Source organism: Pyxicephalus adspersus, chromosome 3 (genome assembly GCF_032062135.1).
Source record: "Pyxicephalus adspersus chromosome 3, UCB_Pads_2.0, whole genome shotgun sequence".
Classification (NCBI taxonomy): domain Eukaryota; kingdom Metazoa; phylum Chordata; class Amphibia; order Anura; family Pyxicephalidae; genus Pyxicephalus; species Pyxicephalus adspersus.
Window position 1 is genome coordinate 156,519,415 of NC_092860.1, and position 16,858 is coordinate 156,536,272.

Consider the following 16,858-nt stretch of genomic DNA (forward strand, 5'->3'; position numbering starts at 1 on the left):
GTCAATGTTTATTTCTCTAGGGGTTGAACTTGATGGGCTTTTGTCTTTTTTCAACCTGACTATGTAACTATTATATTGTGGTAAATGCAACAAGGACTATTCATAATGTGCAGACCAAGATCTCGGCACAGAGATCTTACCTACAAAGAGAGCCATTAAATCCATCAGGTAGGTTAACCCTCCGGCATCCAATCGACAAGAAAATTTGGGCCAGATTGTGCCCTTCAATTTGCGTTACTGCATCCAGACACTCTCGCTTTGCATCGGAGCTGTGCTATAATTCTTGTTTTCTCCCCTTCCCAGGGTTGCCCTATACATTATTAATACAGCTTAGACCGTCTACCAGTAAATATTCCGTATCTGTTACATCTCCTGCGAGTGAATCATGACTCAGTGGTGAATCATCGGGAGATATCTCTCAGGACATGATAATAATATTCAATTCATGTGCTGTGCAGGCAGATAAAATGATTGCCTAAGTCATTGGTAGAAAGAATTAGAGAAGAGAAGGAATTCTATACTAAAAGAGGGGATGGGCGAAGTATGTGGTCCCTGGAAATTTCACCCTTGAGTTTGTAGACACCTTGTGAGCTTGTAGGATATGCAATCCCAAACCATGGATGTAAATCTCCATTATTATAACAAGCTCCAAACTTCAGGGAAAGGTTTCCACAAGATTTTGTAGTTTCAATCACAATGACTGCAGCACCATGGGACACGATTATTTGTAGCCCATAGGAAACCTTCCCTATAAAAGGGCCAGCTTGCCGTGTGTGTGACCAATCCATGTCTGCACCCAGCCACTAGTTACCAGACAAACCCTGAATAGTCTGCTGAAAAGCCCTCAAAATTACCCGGCCAAAACCCCCCAAAATACCTATGTGCTGCACGATCTGCTGGACGGTGGGCTGGAAGAGTTCATTCATAGCTTCGGAGGACATTCGCAACATACCCTGGGAGGACCACTTGACGAAGTTCACACTACGAAAAACACTCTGGATACGTCCATGGACACCTCACCAACATACCTACCGCTATGGACAAGTGTGTGGACACCTCTCCATCACACTGACCTTTATTGGATAAGTTTGTGGACACCTGACCTTCATATCTTTTCTCTAAGTTTTTGGACACCTGACCAGCTTACCTAACTCTAGGGACAAGTTTGTGGACATCAGACCATCACACCTACCTCAATAGACAAGTTTTGTGGACCCCTGACCGTCACGCCTATTTCTGTGGCCATGTGTGTAGACACCTGGTCATCACATCTACCTTTATGGACAGGTATGTGGACATCTAACTGTCAACACTTATCTCTGTGGTCAAGTTTTGTGGACATCTGACCATCACACCTACCAAGACATGATTTGACCACCTTTGTGTGGAGGAACTTGAGAATTCTGCACCTCAAGTCCTGACCTCAAGCCTATTAAAGACCCTTTGGTATGAACTGGAAGGGTGATTATAATCCAGATCTCGTCACCCAGCAATACTTGACCCCATAAATACAGTTTATGTCAGAAAACTCCAACAGACACCCAACAAAACCTTGTGGAAAGCCTCCCAAAAGAGAATGGGTGAGGGTCAACCCCATAATATAAGCCATGCCCACAGTTCACATAGGTGTGATGGTCATGTGCCCACAAACATGGACTGCTATTTAGTCTTTTTTCTATTGGCTGATCTGACTTTTGTGTCTACCTATCATACCTCATTATTGGTGACCCATTACATCAGAGCACCAATAGGGAAGCTCGCAAGGTGGAAGGAGAGTTATTCAATTTTTATTTCATAAGCTCATCTACAATATCTTTTTTTAACCAGAAAGTTGTGTCAAGCCAAGTTTCTATATGTTACTTTGGAGAGCCCAGTAGAGGACGTTTGATAAATATTTGCACCCCGGACTTTTTAGCGTTATATATAAAAGTTATGTAGTTGTAAAGCTAAGATCTAAATTGTTCGCCAGTTGGATTCTTTTCTCCCGTTTGGCATTCTACACAACAAATACATTTGTGTTATTTGAGGTCACCCTTTACCATGACACATGCTTGTCTTCCCGAATTACCTGCTCTTCCTGAGCGCTGTCTCCACGTTGTGCCCCTTGTGCCTGCGGTAGAAGTCGATGAAGGAGAATGGGAGGGAGATATTTAGGTGGTTGGACCTCTGCGGGGCAGCCGTCCTCTTCCGGGCTTCAAACGCGATCATCAGATCCACCCAGGCGGCCGGGCGCTTGACCTTAAACGTCTGGATGAAATCCTCACTGAATATCTTGCACAGCATCTGCTCAAAGGCCAGGTCAACCCCCACGGAGCCGTATGGGCCACCTACCGAATAAGAAGAACCAATCAGGGGTCAGTAGGTCGTTATATTCTAAATCTATTCCAAATCCAACCCTGCTTGGCCCGTGTTGGGGTTTACCAGATATGTAACCCAACGTAGACTAAAACTTTTTCTTAACTTTTCTATATTGTATGAAAGAGTTGGATATTTAGAAAGTTCTGTCTGATGCCCCTTGGAAAGATTTGGCCTCACTTCTTATCTTTGTGAAACCCATGCAAGAAACTGGTGGAGCCAACCAACCAACCATGAGTGGCCCCTTCTGTCCCAGAGGAGGTCAACCCACCACCCATGATAGAGGTGCAGTAGACTATGGTGGGGGAGTTGGGTTTAGGCAGCCAAGCTGAGATGTCAATGTCCAATTAAATGGGCCTAGCCATGGATGGATCATTGTCTGAACATATGGGCAGCAGATGTTTGGGGCAAAGCTTGAATTATATTCTAAATTTTAAGGTTGTATTGGTAACCAGTGGAAAGAGTGCCCCCTGGAGTGGTGACAGGAATAACACCCTTATAGACAACTAAAAATATCATTAGTGTCATGCAGCTGGTGTTGTGTTAGCCCCAGAATTATACAGACATGATAAGAGGTCAGTCAGGCCCATACTGAATGTCTGGAGGAACCTTGGGGTTCCATGGAATCCTGCTTGGGAATGGTTGGGAGTCAGGCTGAGACCCCCATGGAGGCCATGCTACCTTCTGCCTGAGTTTAGGACTCAACAAACTTTGAATATTCTTTTATTTATTACTAATTACATTCTGTTATATGAGAATATAGGACACTCTGACACAGGGAGAGAATACAAGTGAGTTCTAACTGCACAGTTCTAACAAATTGAATGAAAGTTTAGATCATTATAAATACATTCTGGTGAATGTTCTACTTCAGTTTAGTTTAAAGAGATCACCATAATCAAAAACCCAATAAATTGATTGCCTACCTGATGCTTTATAGAGCTCCTTCAGTGTCCCCTGTGACTGCTCGATCTGATGTACTGTCAGGTCCATGGTACCGCCACCGCAGTCTGCTACAATGTAACGATCACCTAGAAAGTCAACAGAGAGAATCAGTAAAAGTGATTGTTTTTTACATTGCTAGGACTGTGTGTGCCCACAAGGGGGTGCTGGTCTGCTCTATGATTTTATATGAATAAGGGGGAAGGTTTCGGTAGGTATCTTAAATAGCTCCCACACCTGGAAGGTATTGGGACTGCATGCCTATAGCTTCTTTAGGCTTGTTTAGGAGTGCATGGCTCAGAACAGATAGTCAGATATTATTAAAAAGAAGCATTGACTGTAGTTACGTATTTCTCAATAAATCTAAATGAACTAAAGTGCTGCCAGTCTAAATATTTGAATATGACTTCAACCATCTCTGGGTAACAGTACTTACTAATGGCCAATCAGGTGTGCACATGGGAGAGGAGAGCAGAGATATGACCTCATCAGCCGATGATGATGCTATAAGGTAACACAAGTCTACTTCCAGTCACCAGCTTGTGATTGGACAGCAAAAGGAGGAATAGCTGACTAATGAACTAATTTCTCCATCACTCTGATCTCTCCTTCTGTCAGCATGACCATTTTAGCACTGCAGCACAATTAATTGGCTTCTTCTTTTCCAAGCGTGAGCTCTGTTGTACATGGATGGTTACATTCTGGTACTTATACTGCTTGGCATGACATTATTTTTTTTTACATCTACCTAGAGTTCAACTTCATCATTTTCTTCAAGAAAACCGAGCTACATGAACACAATTTAGGGCCCCCAGTCTGTTATTGAGCCGGTTGGAATCTCTGCGTGTTTTATCGCTTCTCTCCCCTATAACATTTCATTATTTATATGAACAGAGCCTCCCAAAACTCCTACATGAGTTGGACTCGGTCCACATTCCTGCCACGCCGCACATTTCACACATTTTTCTTCATTGGAATTTTTGTGATTTTCTATATTATTTTTGAGGATTTCTTATACACATCCCAAGAATTTGAAATAAATAAGCGTAAAAGGAATAATCGATTCAATATAAAGCATTAGAAGTCACATTTGATCCATCCAAATATCATGGGATGTGGAGTTTTCCTATAGGTAGGAAGCTGACATTGCAGTCGCTCTGCTGCCCTCTAGTGCTCAGCCATGAAACCACTAGCAGCCCCTACACACACCGTGACTTTGGATCTCCAGGTAGAGGTAACCGCTATCTATTAACAAACTTTTACTGTGTTTTGGAAAGGTTAGAACCCCTCTCACATTTATATTATAATATAAAATGAAATGAAATAGAAGGTCCCTGCAATCCTTGAAACCCATGGAGAGGTTGATAAAGAAGAAGATAACCCACAAATGGGGTCCCAGAAGAAAGATCCAGAGAGTGAATAACATGAACCCAGAGTAAAGCGTCCAAATTACTGTTTATTGCTTCATCAGACTGAGTAGTCAAAATTCCAACGCGTTTCGGGGGTTATACCTTTCTTCATCAGGGCATATTTCATGTGGTTAAAAAGTGGTTAAATCTAGGAAGCTGAATCCCCAGCGTATCTGACCTTGGATTCTCCACTGTAGCTAAGTAGTACAACCTGGTCACTAACCTACCCCCTAGCCTGGAAACTGGCCAATGAAATAGCCGAAGCACCTTGGTGAGGTCATCACTCCTCCTCCTATGAGGAAGACCACAGTGTTAGACTGACAGCACTGCAGTACAGCAGGATTGGCTCCAGGTGCACTTCCATCCTCTCTCTCTCTCTCTCTCTCTCTCTCTCTCCCTATATATATATATATATATGGTGTTCCTATGTATCTGCCTTTATTTATTTTTTATCATTTAGTTGTTTGAAATGATAAAAGTATAATAACAATGTTCCAAAGTCTTGGACAATTTGATGAAATAATTTGTTCTGTGCAGACGATGTTCTGTAAGTTCTGAATCTTATTATACAGAGAGCTATTTAATAATTCATGTGATCTCCTTCAATTTAAATGTTTTTCCCTGCATTACCAGCACTGGCCTCTAGATGGCAGCAGAGTATAATCTCTACAGAGCAACATTCATATACTTTATATATATATATATATATATTGTTTTTATATATATTACTACATTATTATATTGAATATATATATATAATTTCAAATTCAATACCAAAATCCTTAAAATGATGAATTAACTCTTACCTGCCTGCATCTCTGACCAGAGCTCCCCCATCCCCGTCTCCACCAGGAATGTCCGACTGTGGCGAGATCTCCGCAGCTGCTCTCTTGCTGGGGAGGGGGGAGAAAACTTTTTTTTAAAATGTATTTTTTAGATTTTTTGACTAAGACTTAAAATGAAACCTTTCTTCACCTTTGCTAATTCCTGGCTGTTATATGGTGTGCAGTGACCAGTGATCCTGCCAGTCCTCATTCCTGGGCTGACAACCTGCTAAATTTTAGGCATTGCTGACTCCCATATCTGTGCTTTTCCCTTCCTCTAAATGGTGGCACTATGGTGTCACCGAGCCCCTTACAATGCAGGTGTCGTCAGCCTAGGCTCTCCTATAATATGAAGCTGGGGAGAGGGGATGTACGAGCTTCCTTATAGCCATCGTCATGGTTGTCACATGACCAAAAATGACCAACTACTACCAATATATGATGCTAACACCGACTTGTATGGAAGCCGCCATCTTGGTGGTGGCAGGGCTTTACTTGCTTACATCAGAGCCTCCAGCAAGGAGAATAGTAGTGACAACACCAAATCTCACCCCAAAACTCAGTTCCTGAGATCTCATACTGTAGATATACAGTAGATGTACATCCATGAGGCTACAGAACTGGAATACATTTTTGCATGAGTCCCATCACCCACCTATTCTGAAGCTTGAGTCGATGCTGCGTGTGCGGTCGGGGGGTAAACCGTTGAAGAAGGACTTGCTGCTGAGATCAATCATCTGGTGTATGCGAAGCTTCCGGCAATAGATGGAGGCGGCTTCGGGCTCCAGAGCAATCAGGAGCTGCTCAGGGTTTTCTGGAGACACCAGATCGGCCTAGAAATGAGGTGACAACAGGGCAAGAAAAATTAAAACCTTCATCTTAAATCACTTAAAATGTGACGGCTGCATTAGTTTTCATTCTTTCAGGCTTCTTATACCCTTAGACAAATTGACCATAGAATACTTCTAACTGGAGGTGATCAGGGCTGTTTTTAGGCACTGATGGGGCCCTTATTAAGGGTTCACCCAAAAATACTGGATGGTGGCGCCATTTATACGATTCAAGGAAAGCGAGAAACGAAAACCTATAATGTGAAATCCCCAGATGCTGATCAGGCCTATTGCACTCCAGCCAATTAGTAAAGAAAATGGATGACTGTCATCTAGGTGGCAGCAACTCTACTTGTGTAGAGGTGACTCCTCCTGCTGTGTGGTTCCTGCAGCCTGAAGTGCAGGGAGTCATTTTCCGGAGTGCAGGGAGTCCGATTGGCACCTGGTTTCAGTCACAACTTTACATTAGCGGAACAGAACATTTACCAAGTAGGCAGCTTCTCTCATGAACTGCTTTGCTGGTTGCTTCCATATGGCGGGGACGGTGATGACCCATCGTATGGCCTCCTTCTCATTCAGGGAGAGGCACTGATCCCGCAGTTCCTGGGACAAAGGCACTCGTTAACAATCAGCAATTCACATTTCTCAAAACCATTACAACGAAGGACCAGTTCCCAAAACCTCCATCAGCTTCCTATATCTCTGTGGGGTTCCCAGGACTGCTGCATTTTACTTGGAACACCCCGCAGGGGGCCAGAAACAGACCCATTTTTCATTTCTCTACATTTACATACCAAAGTGACCTTGTCCGGAACAAACCATCACACACCTAACCATACCAATAAAACATTCCCATAGTAAGCGGCCAATCAGTAGGTGTGGTGCTCACCTTTACGGCGTGCTCCTTGAAGAATCGCAGTGCGTGGGCAAAGACCTCCAATGCCTGCACCTTCTTCCCGTTCACAGCTTCCAGCTCCGTCTTCATGGTCAGATCCTGGGGAAGCAATCATCATTAGTACAGAACTTAGGGCCATCACATGTATATGAGCTTGTTGGGTGCAAGTTCCCAAACCATGGCCATCAATATGGAGTTGGCCTGCCCCCAATTGGCCAATAATATGGGAGTTAGATGGGAGGTGTCCTTCCTTTTGTGAGTGTAACATCCTCCATTCTTCTAAGAAGGCTTTTTATACGATTTTGGAGGGTGTTTGTAGGAACTTGTGGCCATTTGTGAGGTCAAGTATTGATGGTGGATGAGAAGACCTGGCTCACCATTCCAATTAATCCCAAAGGAGTTCAGTAGGGTTGAGATAAGGTAGCTCCAGTACCTCATGTCATTATGGAGTTGGCTTTGTACCCCGGGGCACAGTCATGGGGGAATAGAAAAGGGTCTTCACCAATCTCTGACCACAAGTGTGGAAAAGCACCATGGTCTACAATGCCCTTGTAATACCGTATAATCATTTCCCTTCATCGGGGACCCCACTTAACTACCATCCCATTGCTATTGGAGTAATTAGACTGTCACCCACCTCCAATCAGAAAACCCATGATCCCCAGAAGACCTCAAGTCACCTAGTGGATTTCAAGAGGACCTCTGGTTGTAACACTACAGGTGGTAATGAACTGGGAATCCCAGCATAAATGATTGGAACAGTATGTTGGCTGTTGTATCCCTGAGCCCATTACAATTGTCTAGGAGGGAATTGGTGGCCCTTTGGGTATTTTTATATTATGGAAAATGCAGTAGCAAGAATGAGAAGACTCCAAGATAGGTGGGAACACCAAAAAATCTAAGAAGGACATCTCAGGGCACACGCAGGTGCACATCTGCGATGAAAATTGTGGACATCTTTGCAATGTGTATAACTGGCTTGGATAGTATTGTTTTGGTATCTCCTAGAACCAAGGAACCCACTTAATGGTGACTGAGAAGTTCATTTGGCTATAATGGTAAGTTCCTGGCACAACCTATAACCAAGGAACCCATTTGGTGTTTGCTGAAAAGTCCAGCTCAATATGACCATCTCCTACTACCTACAAGGGGGGTAGCTAGACCTGGGCCTGGAAGACATTTTTGGTATTACGTTTAATAAGGATTATTTTATATGTAGGTTTGGAGTCAGATAATTACTATTTATATGAAAATCCTGGCCTGTATGTGGCCCTCATTATTTGGAATTGGACATCCCTGAGATATATGACCATGATAAATGAGAACCCTCACACAGACACACTCGCGCCATCACACCAATGTGAAATCATCCCGTTTCTTCATGTTTCTAATTAAATCAGTCTGGAAAAGGATGGATTTTTTGTAATCAGAGCTCAGTGACTGATATGAAGCAGAGAGCCCATTGTGTGTATATTGTACATGGCCAGCTAGCATATAGGAATGAGGGCCTGTAGATATCCACAAGCCCGGCTGGATAAGATCTACGTATAACTGGAAACATGCCATTGCCTGGAAGAAACCAAATCCACATTGGGGGGAAAAGGTTCCCATTTCCTATATATAATGAACATGGCTTCCTGCTGCTGGGCAGGGACTCCTGCAGGAGGATGGAGATACAGCCAGCTCACATTCCAACAATTCCCTAACCTGAATGATTCCGCTCCAGACGCGCGGGATTGAAAAGCAGATGTGAATGTAGAATGAATAATATTTTGTTTCTAGCAGTTCCCTCTGCTATTTGTCCTGCAGTCCCGGGGTGGTGGTTTAATAGGGGGTTGTGTATATGTTCAGCCCTTTTCCTGTTCTCTACAAACCAATATTCACATACTGTCACTGGCATTCACTGCTTGGCCTGGAGCATTAGGGCATGGCAATTTTTATTTTTTAATTAAACAAAATGGGCAACCACCCCACCCAATAATTTCCCCTTTACCCACACTTGTACAATCCCGTCTTGGAACATGGAGATGCGGGCTTTGGAAAAATTACATGTACTCATACACAAGGTTTGCAGGTACAGATGTACATACAGCTTCTAATATTAGTCTGCACATGCTAGGATCATCCAAACCAGATACCCTGTAAAAATATTTTTTTTTTTTGCCCATTCAGGGGGTATTTTGCCTGTTACTGGCCAGCATAGCAAGTAAGTGGGCATTTCTCCAAATGTAAAGAGGTGTTTTTTCTACTGACCACCAATGTAAGGAGACATTCTCCTGCCCACTGACTACCAATATAAGGGTATAGTCTTCCTCCAATGTAAGGGCCATTCTTCATCACAATGACCACCAATGTTAAGGGATAGTCTTTCTCTCTCGGAAGGGCAGTTCTTCATCATCCTGACCACCAATGTAAGGGGTATTCTTTCTCTCACTGACCACCAATGTAAGGGGCATTCTTCCCACTGACCACGAATTTAACAAACAATCTTCACCACAATGACCACCAATGTAAGGGGCATTCTTCATCCCACTGACCAACAATGTAAGGGTCATTCTTCCTCCCACTGACCACAATATAGGGGGCATTCTTCATCCCACTGACCACCAATTTAGGAAGCAGTCTTCATCACTCTAGCCACCAATGTAAGGGTCATTCTTCATCACAATGACCAGCAATATAAGGGGCATTCTTCCCACTAACCACCAATGTAAGAATAGTTCTCCTTTCACTGACCACTAATCTAGGTGGGACATACTTGGTCTCACTGACCACCAATGTAAAGGTACCCACTGACCTCCAATATAAGGGGCATTCTTCCCCCCACTGACCACCAATGTAAGGGGCATTCTTCCCCCCACTGACCACCAATGTAGGAGGGTATTCTTCCCATTATGTTGGTCATTGGGGTATTGATATTTTGTCCATGCTGGGGACCACATACCACACAATTTTTTGCTATGGGGCCCAGTGCAGTCCATGACTGGGATATCAAACTTCACCATGAACTTTTTCTGCTGCAGTCCCATAGAAAGCTTTGGAAATGGTTTCACATTCACCATCTGTGCTGCAGTTGTTGATGTTCTGGGGTTCAGCCAAGGATACAAACCATATGTATGAATGCAAAGCAAGATTTGTGGAAGACACAACCTGCTCAGGTCAGATGCTCCTGAGGTCACCATGACCAGACTGAAGGATGGAAAGTTTAAAGTGCATTAGAGGCATTTCATAGCTTTAGAGGAAGTGGTGGGAAAACAGAACCCCTGTCAAGTATTTCTTGCTGTATTGGTTTCACCCTATATTCACCCTAACTAAAGTCCAAAAATCCAGAATGTTGAACAGCAACAGAGGGGAAAACCTACATCTGGGACACCTGTTTAGGTTGATTGTCTAGAAAGGCATATCCTATTCTATCTCCTTATGTAGGATGACCATGAGGGTCATGATCAAGGGGTATCTTGCAATGAAGAGCCCCAGGGCCACTAGGGTCACCAGTCCATTCCTGGTCGGAGACTTGGTGTCGCTACCTGCCTGAGAAGGACCTAAGAGGGTCACTATCCTATGGGGCATCAATGCTATCACCCAACTCATGAATCAAAATTTTTCGAAAAATCTGAAATCTTCCAGCAGATAGGATTCCACTTTGTGCTTTGCCCCGAAGTCCTCTATTTCCCTGTAATCCCGCCATTGAAATGATATCTCCCGTGTGATATTATCTCGGGGATCTCATAAACTCTATACAACAATCAGACTCATCCACAGAGTGAGGGCCATGGTGGGCAAGCTGTAGTGCCTCATATCATCCAATCAGATTTTTAGTTTATTGTGGTCAGATGCAATAAAGGATCTTTCTGATTGGCCGTTGTGGGTTATTATACTTTATATAGGAAAATAATCCCAGATCTCACCTCATCATGTGGATGGCTTCTGGGTCTTTGCAGAAGCTGAAGGCGTAGCCGCTGGACGTTGTGCCAAAGTCAATGGCCACCACTACGAAGAACTGAGGGGTTCGGACTGCCAGGTGCTCGCTCCTCTGTAACATAAACCGGCTTGGGTTAAAAGACGATTCTTAAGCCAATCTCTTTTAAAGAGAACCTGTCAGGAACTTACAAAATTGCAGTAAAAGCACAAGAAAATCAGGTTGTAGCTACTTACTGGAGACTGTGATGGGGTTAGTGGGGCGATATTACAGCTATCATTGTGAAGGCTCGGTGATCCCGGTGGTGACGGCGTGTAGGAACGGTCCATGGTGGACTCTAGAAGGGAAGAGTTAGGACAACGTCAGGACTTGATAAATATTATTTTAAAGATCAGTTCCAGGCTCAGTTACCTAAATCTATATGATGATTGAAGGTTAAACGTCGCTCAGCCTCAAACCTTGAACCTCCAACAAGTTTAATCCATGTCAAACAGCGATTGTTTTCATATTGCTGCACAAAGGAATTGGAGACACAGAGCGCGGTGCCATGATTTCATCCAACCCCCCCCCTCCCAACACCGAGATGGGATTTCAGAAATTTCCCCTGATTAATACCACATGTGCACAAGCAGAGACTCCAGCCCTGCCATGAAAGCCAACATGAAAGCCAACCAGAACCTTCCCTGAGGATTAAGCAGCATTTCATTCTGTTCCTGGCCCCTTCCCGTATAAACTGCTCCATGCCCACCCTGTAAGCAGCACCCCCAATATCCATCATCAAATTGGGGGCCCCCTAAACAGAGCAGTTCCGTTCCAGGTCAAGTCCTAACCTTGTGCCCAAAACGTGCCCCAGGAGGGACGGAAAGCCGTCTGCCTCCCTTAAGAAGCTTAATTTCAGAAATCAGCCTTCCGTCTGGCTCAGCATGAAAGTTCAACGTTTATATTTACATATTCACTTTGTGTGAAAAAAAGGATTATTCCCGAGTTCAAAGCCGAATTTAAATGACATTGGTTTAGGAGGGGACATTGAGATAAAAAGCTCAGAGCTTGGAAAGTTCAACAAAAAACAGACAATTAGTCATTTTGATCCAATGAGGTGGAGAAATCGCATTTGGCTAGGGGAATACTGGATAAATATGACTGGAATAGAAAAGTTTGGATGGAAATGTTAGGTAAGGTAGGTATTGTCATTTGATGGGGAGGAGACATGGAGGAGCTGAACCTTTGTGCGGAACCAAATAGATGATCCTGTCATGGTGGCCTCCTTCCTCATTTTCTTTATGTAGGTGATAAACATACCTGTAAATACAATTATACTTACCTTAACCCGTTTTCCATGGGTGACCCCGCTGTCCTTCCAGGTAGAGTCTTTTGGAATCCAGTGTAGATGAAATCTCAAGAGATGGCGCTCCAACAATGGACATAGCCGTCTTCTCCTGAGATTACATCTGCTTGGGGTTCCATGGGACTCTACCTGCAAGGATGGAGATGCCACACCTAGCCGTGTAGAAGACGGGGGTAAGGTAGGTTCATTTTTCACCCACTTTCACCAGGGGGAGTGGACTGGCCAACATTTTTGGACCTTTCATGGTAGTGGAATGTTCCCCATTCTGCATAGAATATGATGAGAGAACGGAGGATTGCCAGGGATTTTACCGACAGCCCAGAAATGGTGGCCTTCCTGCTTTGTTATTGCACGTTTACATTGGTGGTATTTGGATACAGAATAGTGGTACAACTCAGCCGTAGACGTCTCTCCCCTCCCCCACTCAGAGGGTTCAGGTCAATTTCACCTCATTTGCACAAGATAATACACAGCAATAGATCCCCCGGCTCTGACAAATGGAGATTTTTATAGGAACACATGTAAAGATGTCAGGGAAACCACTAATGAATTTCTTCTGTCTGATGCTCACAAATCAGAACAAGCCTGGGGCTCCATTACAAAAGTGTGCCAGGGTAATGCGAGGTTTGGAAATGGTTGAATGCCAGGACACATCATTACTATTCTGTCATTCTGTCTACCTGGATGGTAGGTGCCATAGGGTACCCAATTGTTTCTTGCTTTGTAACATCAAATAAGGTTGGGTCATGTGAGGGGGCGTGTCTAAGGTTATGCAAATACAGACTTACAGAAGGTCAGCATTCTGGGAGAGGAGTCACATAGCGGCATCCTATGGATTTTTTGGGGGCATGCTACTGGGGTTTGGCAGAGGCAGTATTTGTAACCACATTGGGTGGAAAGGTTCACATTACATAGAGATTTTATTTAGGGCCCTGTCCACCCCAAGGTGCACCCAAAGGTTTTACTAAAGGATGGTGCCCAGTGGGGTAAGTCAGGCCCTAGCTTCCTAAATGCTTGGAAAGTAGACTAGCCAATAATTACCAACTTCATTTTTGACCACCTTTGTGTGTCGCAGTTCTTCCTGATACATTCCCTAACATATAAAACCAAGAAGAACCCAACAGAGATGCTGGGAGACCCTCATAATGGGCTCAGCAGAGGTATGGACCCAAGGGCTCTGTAAATGGGATTCCAGGAACCCTTCAAAATTGATACAGCAATAGTGCAGAACAGAGAATGCAACCCATAGGTGGTGGGAACCTGTCATAATGGACACAGCAGGTATACAGACCCAGCCCATAGGTGGATGGAAGCCTTCCTGAGAAATGAACACATGGGTTGTGTGAGAGCCACATAATGGGCACAGGAGGTGTACAGATCCAGGAACCCATCATAATGGGAGCAGCAGGTGTACAGACCCAGAAACCCAGCCCATAAATGGTGGGAACCCGTTATAAAGGGTACAGCAGGTGTGCAGATCTGAGAACTCAGCCCATAGGTGGTGGACACCCATCATATTAGGAACAACAGGTGTACACACCCAGGAAACCCACATAATAGGCACAGCATGGGTACAGACCCAGGATCTTAGCCCATAGTTGGTGGGAACCCATCATAATGGGCACAGCATGGGTACAGACCCAGGAACTCAGCCAAGGATGGTGGAAACCCATCATAATGGGTACAGCATAGGTACAGACCCAGGAACTCAGCCAATAGGTAGGGGAAACCCATCATAATGGGTACAACATAGGTACAGACCCAGGAACTCAGTCCATAGGTGGTGTGAGCCCCACATAATGGGCACAGCATCGGTAATTCATCCAACCTCAAAGAACCTTCACCCAACTTCAAAGAACCTTCACCCAACCTCAAAGAACATTCATCCAACCTCAAAGAACCTTCACCCAACCTCAAAGAACCTTTATCCAACCCTAAAGAACGTTCATCCAACCTAAAAGGACCTTCACCAAACCTCAAAGAACATTCATCCAACCTCAAATAACTTTCACCCAACCTCAAAGAACATTAATCCAACTTTAAAGAACCTTCACCCATTGTCAAAGAATCTTTACCCAACTTCAAGGAACCTTCATCCAACCTCAAAGAACTTTTTTCCCCTCTATGTGTATTGCAACATTTACCTGGCAAATACCTTGAAGAGTGGATTTGTTGGACACCATAAAATGGGTGTTCATGGTGCCAATGGGCTAACGGAACCTTGTCCTTATCTAACACCTGCTGAGTTCTGCTTGGCCACTTTTCCTAAGCATTACCCGGACATCCAGTTATTATCAATATCAATATTGTGTGATTTTCACTCACCTATCTGCAGCGTTTGCATTCGGTTATCCATAATCGTCGTCATGGCTTAAAAAAAACAAGAGAGTAAACAATGTTATTCATGACTGAGAAATATCTGCATCATGCTCATCAATTCATACATGTTTATCATTTCTTCCAGTTTAATATGGCAGCATGATGGTGCCAATAAACCAAACCAACAAAAGAGGCTGGTAAAAGATCTTACCAGAGGTCTGGCACTGAGTGGGTAACAGGGCATTCTAGAGATGGCACAATACAAGCCAGCGTAAAGGTGCCCATCTATTAAAAAAACAGCGCCCCCTATAGTCAGTAGCTGGACATGTGTGGTGCAGGAAAGTCGCTCAACCACTTGCAGGACCCCCTTGAAAACATGGGCATGGGGTACTCTACTTGGTGCCCCTATCTGCCTAGGGGGCTTACTTTTCTCCAGGTGGAAGTAGGGTGAAAGGAGTATTTGCCATACCACATCCTATATGCTGCAGGCTAAAGCAAAATGGGCCTATGGCAGGGTAAAATATTTGCCCTACCCCATCAACAGACTTTAGTAGGTTAAGGGTAGCCACCCAACTGGTATGACCCCATCACTCCAACCTTTCCCATGAGATTTGAATGGCGATGCCCAACTTCCACCAGCTGCGCCCTTATCCCTGGTTTACTATAGGAGCATAGGTTGTAGACTGGCCCCTGGAGTTCCCCCTGAGCCCTAGGCCCCCTGACTACATTGCCATGTGAATAGCCCAGTTCTATGCCATTAAGCCAGGTCAGACCAGTGTATGATAGGACTCGACAAAGTGCCTCCTGCTGCCATCTGACACAGGGCAGTTATCCTGTAAAGAGAACCTGTCATTTATATAAAATAAAAACCAGGCAAGCCCATAATCAGCATCAAGGCTTTCAAAAGTCTACACAAAGGGGGATTTCACGGGTACATAAACCTGATGAATGACCTGGTGACAGTGATAACCCAATGAGGTGACAGGTCCTCCTTATTAAATATTCATACCTCCTAACATTATACATGCAAATACACAGCAATGTGTGCCCATTTACTAAAAATGAACGCAAACCTATAGTAGGAATGAGCCCTGAGGAAGCTTGTCCGTATGGACAATCTGATTGTACAATGTAATGGATTAGGTAGGTGGCGCTGGAGAGCAGTGCAGCAGATGCCCCAGGGAGGGCATTGCCTATAGGTCTAGTCAAGTCTAACATGGGTGCAATCTATATCAGTCCCTTTATGAATCTCTGCAGATGTCTGTGCTGGAGTTTGTATCTCTGACCCCGTGGTGTCTCACTTCTCTTGCTGCAGGAATATAGATGTAGAGGCCACTTCTGCTACCTCCCTGTGCTGTAAAATAATATTAGGTGACACTGATGGGGCTGAGACAGCGAACAGATTTCACCACTAAAACTTCAAAGGGATCCAAGCAGACAGAGGATGACTCCGATTGCCATCACCTAACCCTGACCCCGGAATGACCCTTTAAATTTATCATTTTATGTAGACGTGTCAATGTGACAGCTAAATATAATTTCTCCTAAATAATGTGTAAAATATTACAATCAGATGTATGAATGATGAAAGATGTATGAATGATGTGTCAATCAACCCAGCGCAGCACTCCGGGAGGTGTACAGTAGTTCTGCTACACTGCTTCTCTCTCAATGCATTTCTATCAGTATGCTGCGACTGATTAAAGTAATATTCCCAGTTCCCTGGATCTGTACTCCCACTGTGCCCATTACGGGGGTCCCCCACCATCCCCTCACTGATTTCCTGGATCTGTACACCTATTGTGCCCATTATGGGGGTCTCCCTGTACTAATTTCCTGGGTTTGTACACTTACTGTGCCCATTATGGGGGTCTCCCACCATCCCCTTACTGAGTTCTTGGGTCTGTACACCTATTGTGCCCATTATAGGGGTCTCCCATCATTCCTGCATGGAATTCCTGGGTCTGTACCCCTCACTGTGCCCATTATGGGGGTCTCCCACCATCCCCTTACTGAGTTC

The 16,858-nt window shown here is 44.3% G+C and overlaps 1 protein-coding gene across 1 annotated transcript in view; it reads right to left on the reverse strand.

The window, feature by feature from the left end:
- The window catches only part of HSPA12B (heat shock protein family A (Hsp70) member 12B), a 17,930-nt gene extending 1,524 nt beyond the window's left edge, over positions 1–16,406 (reverse strand). The window contains exons 1-11 of the mRNA XM_072406986.1: positions 14,845–16,406; positions 11,411–11,511; positions 11,164–11,288; positions 10,258–10,444; positions 7,250–7,354; positions 6,847–6,963; positions 6,186–6,363; positions 5,513–5,599; positions 3,282–3,386; positions 2,069–2,327; positions 878–981 (exon numbers count right to left, since the gene is read on the reverse strand). Coding sequence (XP_072263087.1) covers positions 878–981; positions 2,069–2,327; positions 3,282–3,386; positions 5,513–5,599; positions 6,186–6,363; positions 6,847–6,963; positions 7,250–7,354; positions 10,258–10,444; positions 11,164–11,288; positions 11,411–11,511; positions 14,845–14,887 — 1,411 coding nt within the window. The 5' untranslated portion in view covers positions 14,888–16,406. The remainder of the gene's footprint in view (positions 1–877; positions 982–2,068; positions 2,328–3,281; positions 3,387–5,512; positions 5,600–6,185; positions 6,364–6,846; positions 6,964–7,249; positions 7,355–10,257; positions 10,445–11,163; positions 11,289–11,410; positions 11,512–14,844) is intronic.
- Between the last annotated feature and the right edge of the window lie 452 nt (positions 16,407–16,858).